Source organism: Schistocerca piceifrons, chromosome 1, assembly GCF_021461385.2.
Source record: "Schistocerca piceifrons isolate TAMUIC-IGC-003096 chromosome 1, iqSchPice1.1, whole genome shotgun sequence".
Classification (NCBI taxonomy): Eukaryota; Metazoa; Arthropoda; class Insecta; order Orthoptera; family Acrididae; genus Schistocerca; species Schistocerca piceifrons.
The window spans coordinates 398,364,745-398,382,691 of record NC_060138.1 but is presented as its reverse complement, the minus strand read 5'-3'; the positions used below and the strand labels follow the sequence as shown (position 1 = coordinate 398,382,691).

The 17,947-nt window shown below is 41.8% G+C and overlaps 1 protein-coding gene across 1 annotated transcript in view; it reads right to left on the bottom strand.

Annotated features, from left to right (window-relative positions):
- Positions 1 to 452: 452 nt before the first annotated feature.
- LOC124728347 (CLIP domain-containing serine protease HP8-like) overlaps positions 453 to 17,947 on the bottom strand; it is a 33,532-nt gene continuing 16,037 nt past the window's right edge. Inside the window, exons 3-5 of the mRNA XM_047248487.1 lie at positions 15,332 to 15,510; positions 13,214 to 13,315; positions 453 to 748 (exon numbers count right to left, since the gene is read on the bottom strand). Coding sequence (XP_047104443.1) covers positions 453 to 748; positions 13,214 to 13,315; positions 15,332 to 15,510 — 577 coding nt within the window. The remainder of the gene's footprint in view (positions 749 to 13,213; positions 13,316 to 15,331; positions 15,511 to 17,947) is intronic.

The following is a 17,947-nucleotide window of genomic DNA, read 5'->3' as shown; positions in this document are numbered from 1 at the left end:
TTATTTTTCACAGAATTCATTTCATAAAATGTTACAGATAAACATCTCTGTCATAATCATCATCTCAGTCCACTCAACACATGTAGATAACATAGCAAATGTATTTCATTTTTCTTCCTCTAGTGGTAATTTGTTGTAAATGTTGTGTGTTGTAGGCAAAAATCTACAAAAAAGAAAAGTTTAAGAATGAAATTAGATATAACGATACCAATGAGCGGAAATTTAATAATGGAGCTATGAATTTCTTAAAGGAAATGGTGAGAAACAGCGCGACAGGAGATCATACTTTGAGTTAACATCTCTTCATTTGCAATATCGCTGAGGCGAAAATTAGTATCTTGAGAGTTGATAGACTCTTCTGTATGCATCCACTCAAACGATGCACATGACGACAGGCCAACATGATGTGTTGTATGGTATAATGTGGTGTGGTGTGTGACGTGTGTGTGACGTTAAGGTCTAATGTTGTCAAGTATCCAGGTGAGGAAGGACGAGACACGGGTGTAGACAGTGGGAGCGTCCACTTTGATGCACGCTGTGGGGCCAAACGAGACAACGCCGATGAGGAAACCCCTGGGCGGTTGGCCCTCGAAGGCCATGAGTGGGCTGCCACTTCTGCCGTAGCAGGAGTTGTTGCCTTCCTTGCTGCCGGCGCATATGTGAGATGGCATGATGTGCTGGTTCCAGCGCGAGTACCTCTGCTGGCAAGTCTGCTCGTCCACCACCGGCTGTTGTATATACAGCTTCACTGGGGTGATATAACTTGTAAACCAACATGTACTTTTTAACCAAAACATGGACATATAAGAGACTTCCTTGAGACACTGAAACGTCTTTTGATAAATCAACACGAATTTAAAAGCATCACTTATGCGAAACTCAGCTGGCCCTGTTCCCACACAATATCCTGTGAACCGTAGCTGAAGGGCAACAGGGAGATTCCATATTCCAGGAATTCCTGAAAGCATCTGATACAGTGCCCAACTGCACACCATTAAAGAACGTCCAAGCAAACAGAATTGGTTCCTAGATACGTGAGTGGCTCAGATACTTACATAATATAACCTAGCACAGGGTCCTGGATGTGAGTGTTCGTCAAAGACAAGGTTACTGTCAAGAGAGCCCACTGGAAATTGCGACAGGACCAGACTGAATAACACAATGAGCAGGTGTCTGGGGCTGTTCACAGATAATGCTGTAGCATAAGGGAAAGTGTCGACATCGAGTGACTGTTGGGCGATTCAGGATAAGTGAGACAGAATGTCTATTTGGTGTCTCGAATTGTACCTGGTTCTAATTGTAGGAAAAATGTGAGTTAATGTGGATAAGTAAGAAAAACAAACCTGTAGTATCAGTGGTGTGCTGCTTAAAGCAGTTACGTCGATTAAATGTCTGGGCGTTGCAAAACGGCATGAAATAGAATAGAGACCTCACGTCAGTAGCAGGGAAGGCGAATGGTCCTTTTTGCTTTACTGGGAAAATTAGATGAAAGCGTAACTGATCTACAAAGGAGACCGAGAATACAATATTTGTGTGACCGATTCTTGAGTATTGCTTGAGTATTTGGGATCTACATCAGGTCAAATTAAAGAAAACATATTCAAGCAATTCAGCGTTCTGCTAGATTTGTTACCAGGAGGTTCGATAAAGATGCGTTACAGACATGCTCTGTGAACTCATACACCAATCCATGGTGGGCAGACGATGTTCCTTTCACGAAGCACCATTCAGACAGTTTGGAGACCCGGCATTTGCTGCTGACTTCAGTTCTAGTCTACTGAAGTCAGTTTAGATTTCGAATACGGACCGCGAAGAGAAAATGAGAAGTCATGGCTCGTATGAAGGCACAGACAGTCGTTTCTCCATTGCTCCATTTGTGAAAGGAACAGGAAAGCGAACGACTACTAGCGGTACAAGATAACCTACGCCATGCACTTTACAATCACAGGCAACTGCCTAGAAGCAGTACTGTGTAGTTTCCACTAAATAATCAGATGTGCTGTCACAGAACCTTTCAAACGTCCTCGCAGATTCTTAATAAGATTTCAGTTTGGTGTAAGGATTATCAATTTGCTTTAAATGTGCGACTGAGAAAGCATAAAATGTATATCTCTGCACAGTAATATCATTGAGTCACAACAACAACCAGTCATCTTAAAACTGGGTGTAACAGTTTGTGGGGTCTACAAAAGAAATTAGTTATAAATAACTCACTCGACCCTTCTTCCATTACTGTTCAACAATACTGCATCCACAGGAAATAGAACAGAGGATACTGGACGTATACAAAGAAGGGTAGCACGTAACGGGACAGGTCTGTTTGGCCTAGGCAGTGAATGTTGAGAATGCCGAAAAACCTCAACTGACAGGCGCTTGAAGATAAACAACTCTCCCGCTAAAGTTTGCTAACGTAGTTTCAAGAATCCGTATTAACTGAGAAATCTGAGAATACGCTACAGCCTCCTACGTACCGTTACCGTTGCACAGGAAAGGCAAGTTTAGCTCAACTATAGACCGCACAGAGCTACGTAGCCAGTCATCCTTCCTGAGCTCCAACACAGATGGAGAGGGAGGAAACGTTAATTGGAGGTACAATGCAAAATACCTTTGTTATATGCTTTACAGTGGTTTCCGGAGTATAGATGCAGAGGCAGACATTAACGCTCCGTTCAGACGTAACTTAGTGTTCCGGCAACTCTCTGTTATACTATGCCTGAGAAATTAGTTGTCATTACACTCTTCTACTATCAACATTAATCTGCATTCGAAGGACGTGGTACAGTTTGAGTTGTGTCATTGGAAAGCTTGATTTAACACAGGACCGTGATTCAAAAACTGTAATATACTTCTAAAAGTTGCTGTGGTGTTGTGAGGAGCGAATATACAGACAGGGTGTAACGAAACGACACCAACCACCTTCGACAGGTTGTGAAGTGTGTCTTGAGGAGTGCTTTGGGGATAAGAAACCATGCCTGGAGCGTGTAATGTCGCTACAGAACAGGGATGAACACCTCGCGCTGTCCCACCTATTCTGCAGCTATTGTATGTTTGTGCCCTAACAGACCTAAACGGAACTTAAAATTTTATCTTTGTGGTGATCCACAGCTTCCACAAGCTTAGTAATCGTAAACATGGCCCGTTGCAGGCTGTAATGCGATGTTTATTTAATCGTGCGGTTAGCTAATTTCGATTGAACGTCATTGTCAAGCACATTTGTAACATCTGTGTTTCATATTATTTTCAAATCACACTTAATTACAAGTAAGAAATAGTCATATTCCGTCATTTTACGAAAGGATCCGTACTACAGGGACACCTTCTAACATCGTATTCAGAAGTTCTCTCTATGTACAACAACATGTTGTTGCACATAGAGCAAACTTCTGAATACGATGTTAAAATAAAGGGAAAATGGCTACTTCGTACTTGTAATTAAGACAGATTTGAAAATGACATGAAATACAAATATTACAATTGTTCTTGACAATGACGCTTAGTCGAAATTAGCTTATCCCACGATTAAATGAACATCTCATTGCAGCCTACTATGGACCAAGTTTACGTTTACTTAATGGGATTCCTCACGATGGGACTGTCAGTATTGAAGTCGTCGGATTGCAACAATCGCGCCTACGCCCGTCACAATACTGTAGAGCATAAGAATTCTCCTTTGTAGTCGAAAGGGACGTTTAGAAGTAGCCGTTGTCCCCTATGGTTTGGATGCTCTTTACTCTATAGCATCGTTAGATGACTTTCCGGACATGGGTCCCTGTCCTCCGTTAGTTCTCCAAGACAGCAGGAATCAGTCTTTAGGGAAATTTATATATCTTGCTGATTTTTAATAATACAATAATAAAACGGAAGAAACTGGTTAGTAGTTGATTTTCTTTTATTTAGTCCTGAACTAATCAAATGTTCTTGCGACCCTTTGCATGCATGAAGAATACTTTCTCTTGAACAGCAGTAACGACATTGCATAAAACATACAGTGGCGATGTTTAGCAAAAATCTTAAGCTACGAACTACTTAGATTAATGTGTGTGTTACTTATAGCTGTGTCACAAACAACTTTGGAAAGACAAGGTGATTTCCACGGTATTAAATAAAGTGCACCTACGCAACCAAACCAGCACATCGGTGTTTCTGATTAAGTGTGCACAGAGTGTGACATCGTAGATTGTACCACCCCACTAGCTGTTTCGATTGCCTCATCTTCCTTGGAAGAACTGACTTTAGGTAATAATGTGACGTATAACCATTGCTTTACACCCACAATGTACCAGTCACATGGAAAAATTTCGAAATTTATGGTAAGTTCTGATGGGACCAAACTGCTGAGGTCACCGGTCCCTAGGCTTACACACTACTTAATATGACTTAAACTAACTTACGCTAAGGACAACACACACACCCATGCCAGAGAGTGGACTCGAACCTCCGACGGGATAGCTGCGCGAACCGTGGCAAGGCGCCAAAGACCGCGCAGCTACTCCACGTCGCAACTCACGTGGAAAGCAGTGGTTCTGTGTGACTGAGCTTCATCTGCTACGTACTCTGACATTAATATATTATGTATCATACTGCACAGCATAGAAGAACTGTTACCTAAACGTAAGAACGACAAGAGACAGAGTGCAACCAACTAAGCTTAAAAAGAAATACAAAAAGTCTCAGTGCACGAAAAGGCTATTCCTGACGATGTGTAGAAGTTACCACAAATGCTTCAATTACTTTACGAAACAGCTTGATTATAAAAAAACTCTTCCAGACTTTTTGTTTTATTGTCCAAGTGATTTCGGGTCCAGTGAAAAGATGTACAAAGCCTTGCTGAAAAACAATGCCTCCGAACTTATAATTCGAAAGCTTTCGAAATAAACCAAAGATTATTAACATCACACATTTTTGTTCTTGATGTCTACATATTTGCAGCCCTCAGCCGCTACAGGGCTCTGAAGTGTAAGGCGTAACATGAGGGGGGGGGGGGGTAGCGAAACTGTGTCAGTGCGTGATAAACAGCTCAGAAAACTGGAAGGACGAATTCGAACTATTCTTTTACACAAGGCCCTTCAGCATGACAAAGCCACGCCACGCACGAGCACTGCGACATATGCAACAGTCAGACGCCTTGGCTTCAGTTTCACTGATCGTCTTCCATACAGTTCCGACTTGACACCATCTGATTTTCATTTGTTTAGAAATCGTAAAGAACGCCTTCCAGGGTTTCACTTGATAAATCCGCGCAAGCAAAGGTTGTGACTCCATCAAAAACTTAAATATTCTACCGTGACTGGGTCAACAAACTGGTCTCTTGTTGGGCGAAATGTGTTCGTCGCCAGAGCACTAAATTGACAAATAAATATATAGACTTGAAGAATAAAGATGTAATATGTTAATAACATTTTTTATTTAAATAGATTGAAGAGTTTTCACATAAAAATTCAGAGACATTATTTATCTGCACTCCCTCTAATTTCACCGCACTGTCTACCAAAGACTTGCTGCTGTCTTCAGTCTAAAGATTAGTTTGATGCAGCTCTCCTTGTTACTCTATCCTGTGCAAGCCTCTTCATCTCTGAATAACTACTGCAAACCAGATTCCTTTGAGCCTGCTTATCGTATTCATCTCTTGGTCTTCCTCTTCAATTTTTGCTCACCACACTACCCTCCAGTACTAAATTATGTTACCTTCATTTCTCAGAATGTGTCCTATCAACAAATCCTATCTTTTCGTCAAGCTATGCCACACTTTTCTTTTCTTACCAATTCTTTTAAGTTATTCCTCGATTTTTATATTATGAAGCCATCTAAACTTCATCATTCTTCTGTAGCACGACATTCATACATTTCTATTCTCTTCTTGTCCAAACCGTTGATCTTCCATATTTCACTTCCATACTACTCTCCAGATAAATACCTTCAGAAAAGACTTCCTAACAGTTAAAATTGTTTTAGATGTTCACAAGTCTCTTCTTCAGAAAAGCTTTTCTTGCCACTTCCATTCTACATTTTATATCTTTTCACTCCCCAGATAGTAAAACAAATTTACTACTCTTACTGTCTCATTTCCAGATCTAGTCCCTTCAGCTTCAACTTATATCCTCCTTTTAAAACACTGCCACGCTCCATCCAATTGCTCTGTCTCAGAATGACAATATCATCAGATAACCTGAAATTCCTTATTTCTCTCTCTGAACTTTAGTTCGCTCTCCAAATTTCTCCTTGGATTCATTTACTGCTTGCTCAGTGTACAGACTGAAAAACGCTTGGAAACACACAACAACCATGTCTCAGTTCCTTCTGAAGCAATGCTTCCCTTTCATGCCCCTCAACTCATAACTGCCATCTCCTTTCTGTACCTGTGTATGGCTCCCCGCTCCCTGTATTTTAGTCCTGCCATCTTCCGAATTTTAAACTGTGTATTCCATTCGACATTGTCAAAAGCTTTCTCCAAATCTGCAAATGTTATGAACGTAGGTTCACCTCTCCTTAACCTGTATTCGAAGGTAAGACACAGGGTCAGTATGGTCTCGCGTGTTCCTAATTCTTCTCCAGATTCTGAACTGATTTATCTACTCTGAGGTTAACTTCTACTAGTTTCTCAGGTTTTTTTGTAAAAAAAAAAAAAAAAAAAAAAAAAAAAAAAAAAAAAAAAAAAAAAAAAAAAAAAAAAAAGACGGCCTGAGCACTATGGGACTTAGCATTGGAGGTCATCAGTCACCTAGAACTTAGAACTACTTAAACCTAACTAACCTAAGGACATCACACACATCCATGCCCGAGGCAGGATTCGAACCTGCGACCGTAGCGGTCGCGCGGTTCCAAACTGAAGCGCCTAGAGCCACTCGGCACACCGGCCGGCCTTTTTGTAAAAATTCCTGTTAATGTTTTGCAGTCGTAACTTATTAAACTGATAGTTTGATAACATTCACACCTGTCAGTACTTCCTTCCTTTGGAACTGAAGTTATTACATTCTTCTTGAAGTCAAAGCGTTTCGCCTGTGTCATATATCATACACACAAGATGGGATAGTCTTTGGAAAGCCAGCCTTGACAAAACTATCAGCAGTTCTGACAGAGTGTCATCTACTCCAGGGGCCTTGTTTTGGCCTAGGTCTTTCACTGCTCTCTTACTTTCTCGCAGCATCTTGCCTCCTGTCTTGTCGTCTAGTTCCTCTTCCCTTTTTGTTATACCGCCCTGAAGTCATTTTCCTTGTACAACCCTCTATATACTGCTTCCAACATTGAGCTTTCCCTTCTTTGCTTATCACTGTTTTTTCCGTCCGCCCCCGGTAACTGAGTGGTCAGTGCGACAGAATGTTAATCCTAAGGGCCCGGGTCCGATTCCCGGCGGGGTCGGAGGTTTTCTCCGCTCAGGGACTGGGTGTTGTGTTCTCCTAATCATCAACATTTCATCCCTATCGACGCGCAAGTCGACGAAGTGGGGTCAAATCGAAAGACTTGCAACCGGCGAACGGTCTACCCGACGGGAGGCCTTAGTCACACGATATTTACTGGTTTCCATCTGAGATCTAGATATTCATACATCTGCTTTTCTCTTCTCCAACGTCTCATTAATTTTCCTATAAGCAGTGTCTGTCTTTCCCCCATTTATATGTACTTCTACATCCTTACATTTGTCCTCAAACCATTCTTGCTTACACATTTGGCAATTCTGTCAATTTCATTTTTAGGCTTTTTATTCCCTTTCGTCTGCTTCGTTCCCTGCCTTTCTGTATTTTCTCCTTGTGCTGGCGTAAGCTGTCGCCAGCACACCGGTCAGCAAAATTTTTGCGCGAAGATCGATAGTAGGCGCTGGATGAAGCACGTCTATCAGGGGAGAGGCCAAGGACACACACAACTGCAAGTATCACAACGCCCTCTCGACAGCAAGTATTTAGACCACCGCCGCTGACTGGAGGGCTTCTGGCACTAACTCACTGTACTGGCTCACTGGCTTAGCCACTGACGCACTGACTCGCTCTCTGGTTTGGCATCTGTCAGTCCACTTGCGGAGCGGGTATAGTTATTGCAGTCTACAACAGTACATAGTGTCAGATTATAGACAGATTGCCTATATTGTCTGAAAGAGGACTATTACGGATGAGCTTGTACCACAACACTACACTCTATTAAAGTTAAGTAGCAGCTATCTGTTCATGTAAATAAAGAACGTGTTAATACACATGTGCATTTGTGTTGCAGAAAGAGGATACCGACCACTCATAATAGCATCCTCTCCCTTTCTTCCTACAGTAGAAGACTTTAAAGTAGCGACGAGGATACTACAGTGGCAATGAGATTACTACAGTGGCGTCGAGGATAATTCAGTGACGATCGAAATAATCAACTTGGACGATGAGTTTGCTTGCTTCTCTTGTGTTATAGCTTGCTGAGGTGCTCGTTTCTATTTGCTGACTCGTTGTTTTCTTGCATGTATTCCAATGGGAGAACCGATGAACTGATGTAATTTCTCTTTTCAGAGCCTTTGCTTGCTTTTTGCTGTAACGTATTTTTGTGAATCATGAATTCCCCGCCCATCCCACCTCTGCCCTCACGCCACAGCCGCAGGCGGCCCATGTGGTGGATGTAACATAAGCTTTTCAGTTTCAGAACCAACTACTGACGACGGTACAGCGACTACTGGCTGCACAAACTGCGTCGGCAGCACAACCGACCAACAAGCCAGCCCAACAAGTGCCGCCGACCAGCATACCACTGTTGGATGCAGAAGAGGAATGGCACGAATACCTGACCCATTTCCAAGCACATTGTCAAGTTCACTGTGTTCAATACTTCCTTTCGATAGCGGGATCTGCAGTGTTCAGCTTAATACAAAAGCTGTTCCCAACTACGTCTCCCGACGAATTCACCTACGATCAAGTGATCGTTGCATTAACTCAGTGTTATGACCAGCAAGTCCAAGTAGATGCAGCTAGATATCAATTATTTCGTTTGCAGAAAAAGCCGGAACAGATGTACCGTCAGTGGTACACAAAATTAACGGGGATGACTAGAAAGTGTAAATTTAAGTGTGGTTATAGCAACTTTTACAGTAATCTCATGATACGGGATGCAATAATATTCAGCATCCCAGATAGAAGAATATGGGAAGAGATCTTTAAGTACTCTGATTCATCACTTCCCAAAGTATTGCAGATCTTAGTGCAATGTTTAACCAGGCCCCGATTTGTCAGGTCGAGTCGACCCTTGCTCGATCGCGGCCACTTGACGTCACAGTGTCGCGCATGCGCAGAAAACCAATCCCGTCCGCCACAAACAGACGCAATCGCCAGGGCAACGAGTGCACATTGACTTTGCAGGGCCGTTTTGGGACATTCATTGGCTCATAGTGGTAGACCCTTTTAGCAATTTCCCATTTACTGTGCCTATGGCTCCCACCATATCACGTAGCACCATTGTGTTCCATATTCTGCATAGAAGGTTTACCAGAAGCACAAGTGTTGGTCAATGGACCACAGTTCACTTCGCGCGATTTTGCACAGTTTTGTGAACAGAAAGTGCTCCAGCTCTTTCTCTCCTTTTAACGCTCCCACCCACGAGACGGACTATCACCGGCGAAACTTCTGTATGGGCGCCACCAGCGGACGCTGTTCCACTTGCTACACTCACCGTAGCATCTGGCGGTGCCAATTGCCCACAACTATCGCTTTGCGCCGCGCGATCTTGTTTTTCTCAGGGCTTATGGCAACTGTGGGCGCTGGGAAGGAGGCATGATCCAGGTACATACTGACTCTGTTATATACTTGATTGCAGGTTCCGATGGTTTGCTGAACCGCCACCAGAACCAAAGTCGTGGGTGTCATTTGCCTCGTGATTCTGCTGCATTTCTTCCCCCAGATTCATGGCCTTATGGTCCCATACGGCCTTCGTACGCATTTTTGTTATAGAAAGAGGATACCAGCCACCCATAGTAACATCCACTCCCTTGCTTCCTATGGTACAAGACTCTCGACAAGGATACTACACTCCTTACATCAATTACATTCAATATCTCCTGTGATAGCCAAGCATTTCAACTAGGTCACGTCTTTCACCTATCTGAAACTCTACTGCCTTCACTACCTCTCTCAAAGTTATCCATCGTCTTTTACTATATTTTTTTCCCTCTTTCAGTCAATCGTTGCCTAATGCTCCACCTCAAACCCTCAACAACCTCTGGTTATTTCAACTTATCCAGGTCCCATCACCTTAATTGTCTACCTTTTATTAAGTTCTTTAGTTTTAATCTCCAATTCGTAAACAATAGATATTTTTCAGATACCACATCAGTCAGTGCAAATGATGAACAGTTTAAAATGTGATTCCATAATCTCTCTTTAATTAATCCGAAACCTTCCAGGTCTCCAGGTCCCTTCCACATACACAATCTTCATTCAGGATTCATAAACCAAGTGTTAGTAACGACTAATTTATGCTCTGAGCTAAATCCTACCAGGTTGCTTCCTCTTTCAACATACAGCCCAGCCAGTTTCACCCACTCTTTTTCCCTTTCTTATTCCTACTAGCAAATTCTAGTTCCCCATGACTATTGAGTTTTTCTCTCCCTAACCTATCTGAATAATTTCTTTTATCTCTTCATACATTCTTTCAATCTAGTCATTATTTGCAGCGCTAGTTGGCATGTAATCTTTTACTGCTGAGGTGGGTCACAGCTCTATGTATTCACGGTGTCATTCATGGTAGCTTACCCACATTCATATTGTCGTAATATTTTTTTATGATCCTGTTCTCACCTGACCAGAAGTCCTGTCCAGTCTGTCACTGAACTTATCTAACTTCAACTTACCTGTTTTCATTTCCAGATTTTCTAACTTACTTTCCTATTAGCTTACAGGATCTATCATTCCAAGCTCCGATCCTCAGAATTCCAGTTTTGTTTTTCCTGATGACTAAATCCTCCTGAGTAGTCCGCACCTGGGGATCCAATAGGAGACTGTTTTATCTCCTGAATATATTACCCAAGTGGATGCCATCATAATTCAATCATGCAGTGGAACTGAATGCTTCCAGAAAAAAAAAATTTAGGCTGCAGTTTCTCCTTGCTTTTAGCCATTCACTGTACCAGCACAGAAAGACCATGTTGGTTGATTTTACGAAAAAAGATCAATATATCATTAAGACAGATATCAATGCAACTATTGGAAATGCTGCTGCTCCCTCTTCAGCAACTATACATTTGTCTGGTCCCTCAGCAGGCAACTCTTAATTGTGGTTGCACCTTTGTTATCGCTGTTTGCAAGGCTGAGGTGCACAAAACACCCACCACAGCAAGGTTCGTAGTTCATGCGGGTGCCCAATATTATGAAACAAAAATGATGTATTAATGAAAGTTGAAATAGATTTGTTACACTAATGTGGAAATTACTAAAGAGTGTACGTAAGTTAGCTGAATAGTTCTGCAAAGGATTTTTCCTGATAGGAGGCCAACAGAGTGCACTCAGCCTTGTAAAATGTAGTGGTTCTGGTTCAGAATTACTTGCGCTGGAGAGATGTGTTAACCAAAACAATTTTCTCGACAGCCAGATAATGCTGATGGATAACAAAACAGTGTTACGAAATGTACGAATTAAATTTCATCATTTGCACAGTCAGTCAACCTGCATGTGAGGTCATAAAATGCGTATAATGCAATGTCCACAAATTGGTTAACGCGCACTCGGCCTGACAATTTAGGTTCGAATTTTCTAATTGGATTTAGACATTTTAGGATTTTATTGCAAAACAGTGTAAGTAGGAGCCATTCAGATCACATGGAGAGTATGTAAATAGCACCAAATTCAGTGAACGACTAATGACACACATATAAATTGTGAACTAACCTTAACTCTCACTTCGCTTTGTACCTTTCATGTTATGGAAGGGAAGTTAAATATAACAGCAGCCGGGAAAATGGTTTTCACTGACTTCTACATAATCTAATTTTTGTTCAGAATACATCTCTGGCCATCATCCTCTGAAAATACACCACATAAATTTCTTTAAGGGCAGTTAAATCTTCTTGGTAACTCTTTTCACAGCATATAATCTCTTAAACAGATGTAATACTACCTATGAGAAAAGTTATTCTATCTGCGAAGAGCTATGATGTAATCATGCACAACGTACAAAGAATGTATTAAAATTCTGAGCAAATAAACTTTCATATTATAACATGTCTTGTTAATATCTATCAAACACTTCACAAGAACAATGAAAGATTAGTTGTGCCTGTTTCACCACCAAGAAGTCTTTTATGTCAAACACAGTGATGGTCATTATATAAGACTGCATTTCAAGATGGTTGCACAATTGGATTTATCATACTAGGATCAATAAAATCAGTCATGAACTAAGTTGAATAGAGCTCATTAAAAAGGAATATCAGTGAATAACCAGAAGCTTTAAAAATACCATCACCATTGCAGTTCTAAATCTCATGTATTCTGATGATCGAGCTTTACTTCACGGACCAGAAATTTCATAAAAATAATTTTCTATTTACCCTATGCTGACAACAATAACTTACAATATACTCATATTATGTTGTCCATTTTACCCATAAGGATGATGTCAGTAGGAAAAAGAGAGAAAGATGTTCTGAGGGGTTGAGAACCGTTTTAAAATTTGGAGCATTTGTTGCCAATCTTCAGAATGGCGCCATACCGTACGTTTTGTTTTGTTATTATTTCAGTCAATAAATAATGTCTGAGCGAGGTGAGTAGCTAACCCAAAATAAGAGTGCCGAGGTTTACTCAAGATGACGCTACACAATAATATTGTTTCCAGAATCAGATTTTCACTCTGCAGCGGAGTGTGCGCTGATATGAAACTTCCTGGCAGATTAAAACTGTGTGCCGGACCGAGACTCGAACTCGGGACCTTTACCTTTCGCGGGCAAGTGCTCTACCATCTGAGCTACCCAAGCACGACTCGCGTCCCGTCCTCACAGCTTTACTTCTGCCAGTACCTCGTCTTCTACCATCCAAACTTCACAGAAGCTCTCCTGGAGCAGTGGCAGAAGTAAAGCTGTGAGGACGGGGCGTGAATCGTGCTTGGGTAGCTCAGATGGTAAAGCACTTGCCCGCGAAAGGCAAAGGTCCTGAGTTCGAGTCTCGGTCCGGCACACAGTTTTAATCTGCCAGGAAGTTTCAATAATATTGTTCGTTTATTGAGAATACATTTTCCACAGCAGTTGACAAATGGAGGCGCTTACCTTCTCTGGTGTCACCCCATCCAGACACAACAAGATTCTTCCCAACGAATGTCGCGTGCCTCATCTCAGGAGCCACCGGCAAACAGATTGGTGTGATAAAAGCTGGAATTTTAAGAAATGTGTCACTAAGAATATTAAATTAACAAAGTTGTTAGCAAATATTCCAGCTATAGACATCCTTACTGTATACAACAATTCTAAATTTTATCGATACTGGATACAAAAAATAATTGACAATTTTTATACATTAGAAAATGAAAAAGAGGGAATACATAAGGTGAAAACGAAAGCTGCTGACACCTAGTGAATTATGGGCTTCCCAACCCCAGTTCGGAACTATAAACAGAGAAAATTGAATTCATAGGCAGCTTTGAGGAGAGGACATCAACGGAAAAGTTTTAAATGTATAAAAGAAAGAAAATTATTTACAATACTTCCCCTCCATTGACTGATTTGGATTGGCAATAAAGTGTCTAGAAAGAATTTTAGGATGGTACAGCATACCTGCATACCCATTTGATGGAGACACACAAAAAACCAAACTTAAAAAACTGCATAAATTTGCAAGGGTGGGACAAAAATATGGAAAGACCGGGATAAATGCGTGTTTTATCATAAATGCAGACGCTAGCCAAGCCAGCGGGCTGCGACGCTATGGTTGACCGCAGGAGGCACCTGTGCAACTTCCTTACAATGCTACAACTGTCAGTCGTACGCTGAACAGTGTTCTGTACGGTTGTGAGTACATCATGTGAGAGCTAGGTGGATTCGCATGCGGACAGATCGTTATTGTGGGTGCTTCCATAACTAAGTAGAGGCGAAATGTTTGGTTTTTCAAGAGGCACCTTATACAAAAAGTGGAGAAACATCATTCTCTAAGTCACAAAACGGGCGAAAGTGTGTGTTGAGTGACAGTGGCGGACGGTCATTGAAGAGGACTATGACAGAAGATAAGAGAACGACAGTCATAAATATCATTGTAGAACTGAATGTCGCCCTTATGAACTCTGTCGGTAGGTCAGCTAGAATTCCAAAACCATGTATCAATGATGAAAATGTCTAACAGGAAAACGTTGTGCTGAAACCATAAACCCTGGACTATAGAGGAATGGAATAAAGCTATTTGGTGGGATGCTTCTTAGATCACATCGTTTCCAACTTTTGGCCGAATTTACGTCCCAGAGTGGAACATGGCTCGAGTTCGGTGATGATTTAGGCACCAGTCTCGTTCTGTTCGACGGGTCCCGTGATTACTCTGCAAGGTTGCGTTACTGCGAAGGATTATGTGATTATTCTGGCTGATCAGGTCCTCCCCATAGTACACGTTTCTTCCCCGAAAATTATGCTGTGTTCCACGACGAAAGGGCTCCTGTTCACACAGCTCACATCGCCAAGGACTGGTTTTGTGAAACGTCACATGTGTCCTGGCCGCCTGAGTCATCAGCTCTCGGTATTATGGAGCCTTTGTGTTACAGTTTACACAGAGGGGTGCGTGATCTGTATCCAGCTCTGGCATCGTTACCTGAACTTGACATTGTTTTGCAGGAAGAACAGTGTAAGAGTCCTTGAAAACCACACAGGACCTGTATGTATCCATTCCAAGTAATCTGGAAGGTATTTCGAATGCCACCTGTTTTCCTACATCGAATAGGCGTGGTAATGTGGGGTATTTTTGGTATTTCTATATTTCTGTTCCATCCCCTGTATTTCGCAATACATACTGACATGGCTAAAAGCAAAATTTTATTCGTGTAACTTCTTGACATTTCTCTGGACAGAGTTTCATGCAGACTTCCTAACACTTCTAGGTCCATCCACAATGTTAACAGTGGTTCATCGTCAATAGTTTGCTCAAATTATCAAAACACATTGTTTTGGTTACTATTGTACACAATGAGTTGCTTATGGGGTCAGTGAATGGAGCCGTCTCAATTTCAACTCGTGTGATAGTCATTTCAGGGTGTATCTCTTTCTGCAGCTAGTACTGGCAATGGGCTTGGTGGCCGTGTTTATGTCTGACACACTGTACCAGTCTGACACGGTAAATTACACTTCTCTTTTCGACAGTGCTACTAAAGAGGCGTTGTGAGGACGAGTAGCCAGCAGAAAAACACTCACGCGAATAGGGAGCGTCGCGGTCAAGTCTGAGCAGCGCGATGTCGTTGGAGAGCTTAGGGGTGTACTCCGGGTGCGGAATGGACTGCTCGATTCCGAAGTCCTGTGCCGGAGGCACGCAGAAGTCGCCGTCGCAGTCCACGTCTGTGCGCTGGTCCCACTCGCCCAGCCGTACACTCACCCTGACATGGAGAAAAAAAACATTGGCCACTGCCATCATTCAGAGAGAAATACTTTTTACCAGACATAGTGTCCCGAGTTTTGCCATCTTCTGCTAAGTATGGAATTCGTTTGCTGTTACCGCTGGTGCCTATGTACTACTTCTCGTGTCAAATTTACCATCTTACAGTCCTATATTGGAACAAATAAGCCCTCGGTCACAAATATTAAGTCAAAATTGACCTGGTTTCGACGCTACCATGAGCGTCGTCGTCAGAATTAGACTAACTGTACTAAAACATATTAGGTATATAGTACATTAATAAAATTAAAGTTTGTACTGACTCGAAAAGATGCAGTACTTACAAGTCACATATTAAAAAAGACTAAGTTTTGTTGTAACCCTTGTTCACAATACGAGCAGCCCTTAGCGGCTCGCCATCTCACAACTGTTCATGACGTCGCCTTTCCAGCTTAGATCTTTTTTAATATGTGACTTGTAAGTACTGCATCTTTTCGAGTCAGTACAAACTTTAATTTTATTAATGACCTATATACCTAATATGTTTTAGTAAAGTTAGTCTAATTCTGAAGACGACGCTTATAGTAGCGTCGAAACCAGGTCAATTTTGACTCAATATTTGTGACCGAGGCTTATTTGTTCCAATATAATTCTGACACGGCCACTGAACCTTAGCAGCTATGTTCAAAGTTTTATCTTACAGTCCTTTTGAAAGTTCTCTTTACCGTTATGTGTAGTCTTCTAGTTAAAAAAGTTATCAGTCATGAGAAAACTGAACTACTCACAAGGCAATTTTACATAACCTACTATTTCTTTAGAGATGTCGCGCAATACTCTTTTCTTAGTTTGGTAATAGATACGTATACAGGCAAAGCTCGATGATTATATTGGTTTCCGTCCCCAAGATATTTTTAAGCGAAGTTCTGTAAGAAATGGTAGACGACATCTCTTCAGGCGCGCGGAATGGCCTCGCGGTCTAGGCGCCATGTCACGGAATGCGCGGCCCCTTCCGCCGGAGGTTCGAGTCCTCCCTCGGGCATGCGTGTGTGTGTGTGTGTGTGTGTGTGTGTGTGTGTGTGTGTGTGTTGTTCTTAGTGTACGTTAGTTTAACACTCCGTTGCTCGTGCGGATGACACTCGTCATCCAGATGACTTTCCCGCTCAATTTTGTCTGACAGTGCTGGATTCAGGTCGCGCTATTTCCAGTATCTTTCTGTTAACTCTGCGGCTGTTAACTACAATCAATGTTGTCTTTCAGTTACGAAAGATACATTGTTTATGAAATATTATTATAGTCTGGAAGACACTTGTCATCCGCGTGAGCCTTGCTGTCACAATCTGAAACAAAGTAAGTCTGTATTACTTTATTGCTTGCTGCCTAGTATTCTCTTTATTTTTAAATTTCTGAAGAAATTTCAAAGGCAAAAAACCTCGGACAGAGTTTAGTAGAGATCGTAATGCATGGGTGGAATGGTTCAATGAGCTGAGTGATGAAGATGCTCATAGTGATAGCGCTGACTCAGAGACTGAGGATTATGTTCATGAAAACGGTCATGATTCAGGAACAGAACAAGAAGTGTCAGAAAATGATGAATATGAATCACAGGAAGAAGTAGCTCAAGAGGATGCATTTGTTTAGGAAAAGTTGGAATAACTAAACGGAGGAAAAATAAATATCCTACCAGTGTCAGAAGCAGATCCAGGCATTTGCCTGGACCAAAACATCAAACTCCTATAAAAAAGATAGAAATAGAAATTCTGAATTTGTTCTGGGATGAAAACATAATAAGCATTATCGGCAATATGCACTAATATATACAATAATTAAGTTCGTGGTAAATTCTCTGGGGAAAGGGACGCTAAAGAAACAGATGCGATAGAGATCAGAGCTTTCATTGGTTTGTTATATCGATGTGGATCTTTGAGATTTTCTAGGAAGAGTATATCGAAATTGTGGGATAACTCAAAGGGAAACTGACTTGAATCGTGTTATTTAGGCGCAAGGGAAAACCGATTCAGGTTTCTGTTGAGATGTCTGAGGTTTGATAATATTGGTTCAAATGGCTCTGAGCGCTATGGACTTAACAGCTGTGGTCATCAGTCCCCTAGAACCTAGAACTACTTAAACCTAACTAACCTAAGGACATCACACACATCCATGGCCGAGGCAGGATTCGAACCTGCGACCGTAGCAGTCGCACGGTTCCGGACTGCGCGCCTAGAACCGCGAGACCACCGCGGCCGGCAATAATATTCGTGGTAGAGGTGTTCACAGAGAGATTGACACGTTGGCTGCTATCAGATAAGTACTTGAACTATTCACGAACAATTGCCAAAAATATTTTTCACCTAGTGAATGTCTTACTGTTGACGAAAAGCTTTTGGCATTTAGAGGAAACTGTCTGTTCAGGCAAGGCAATATATTCCTAGCAAACCAGC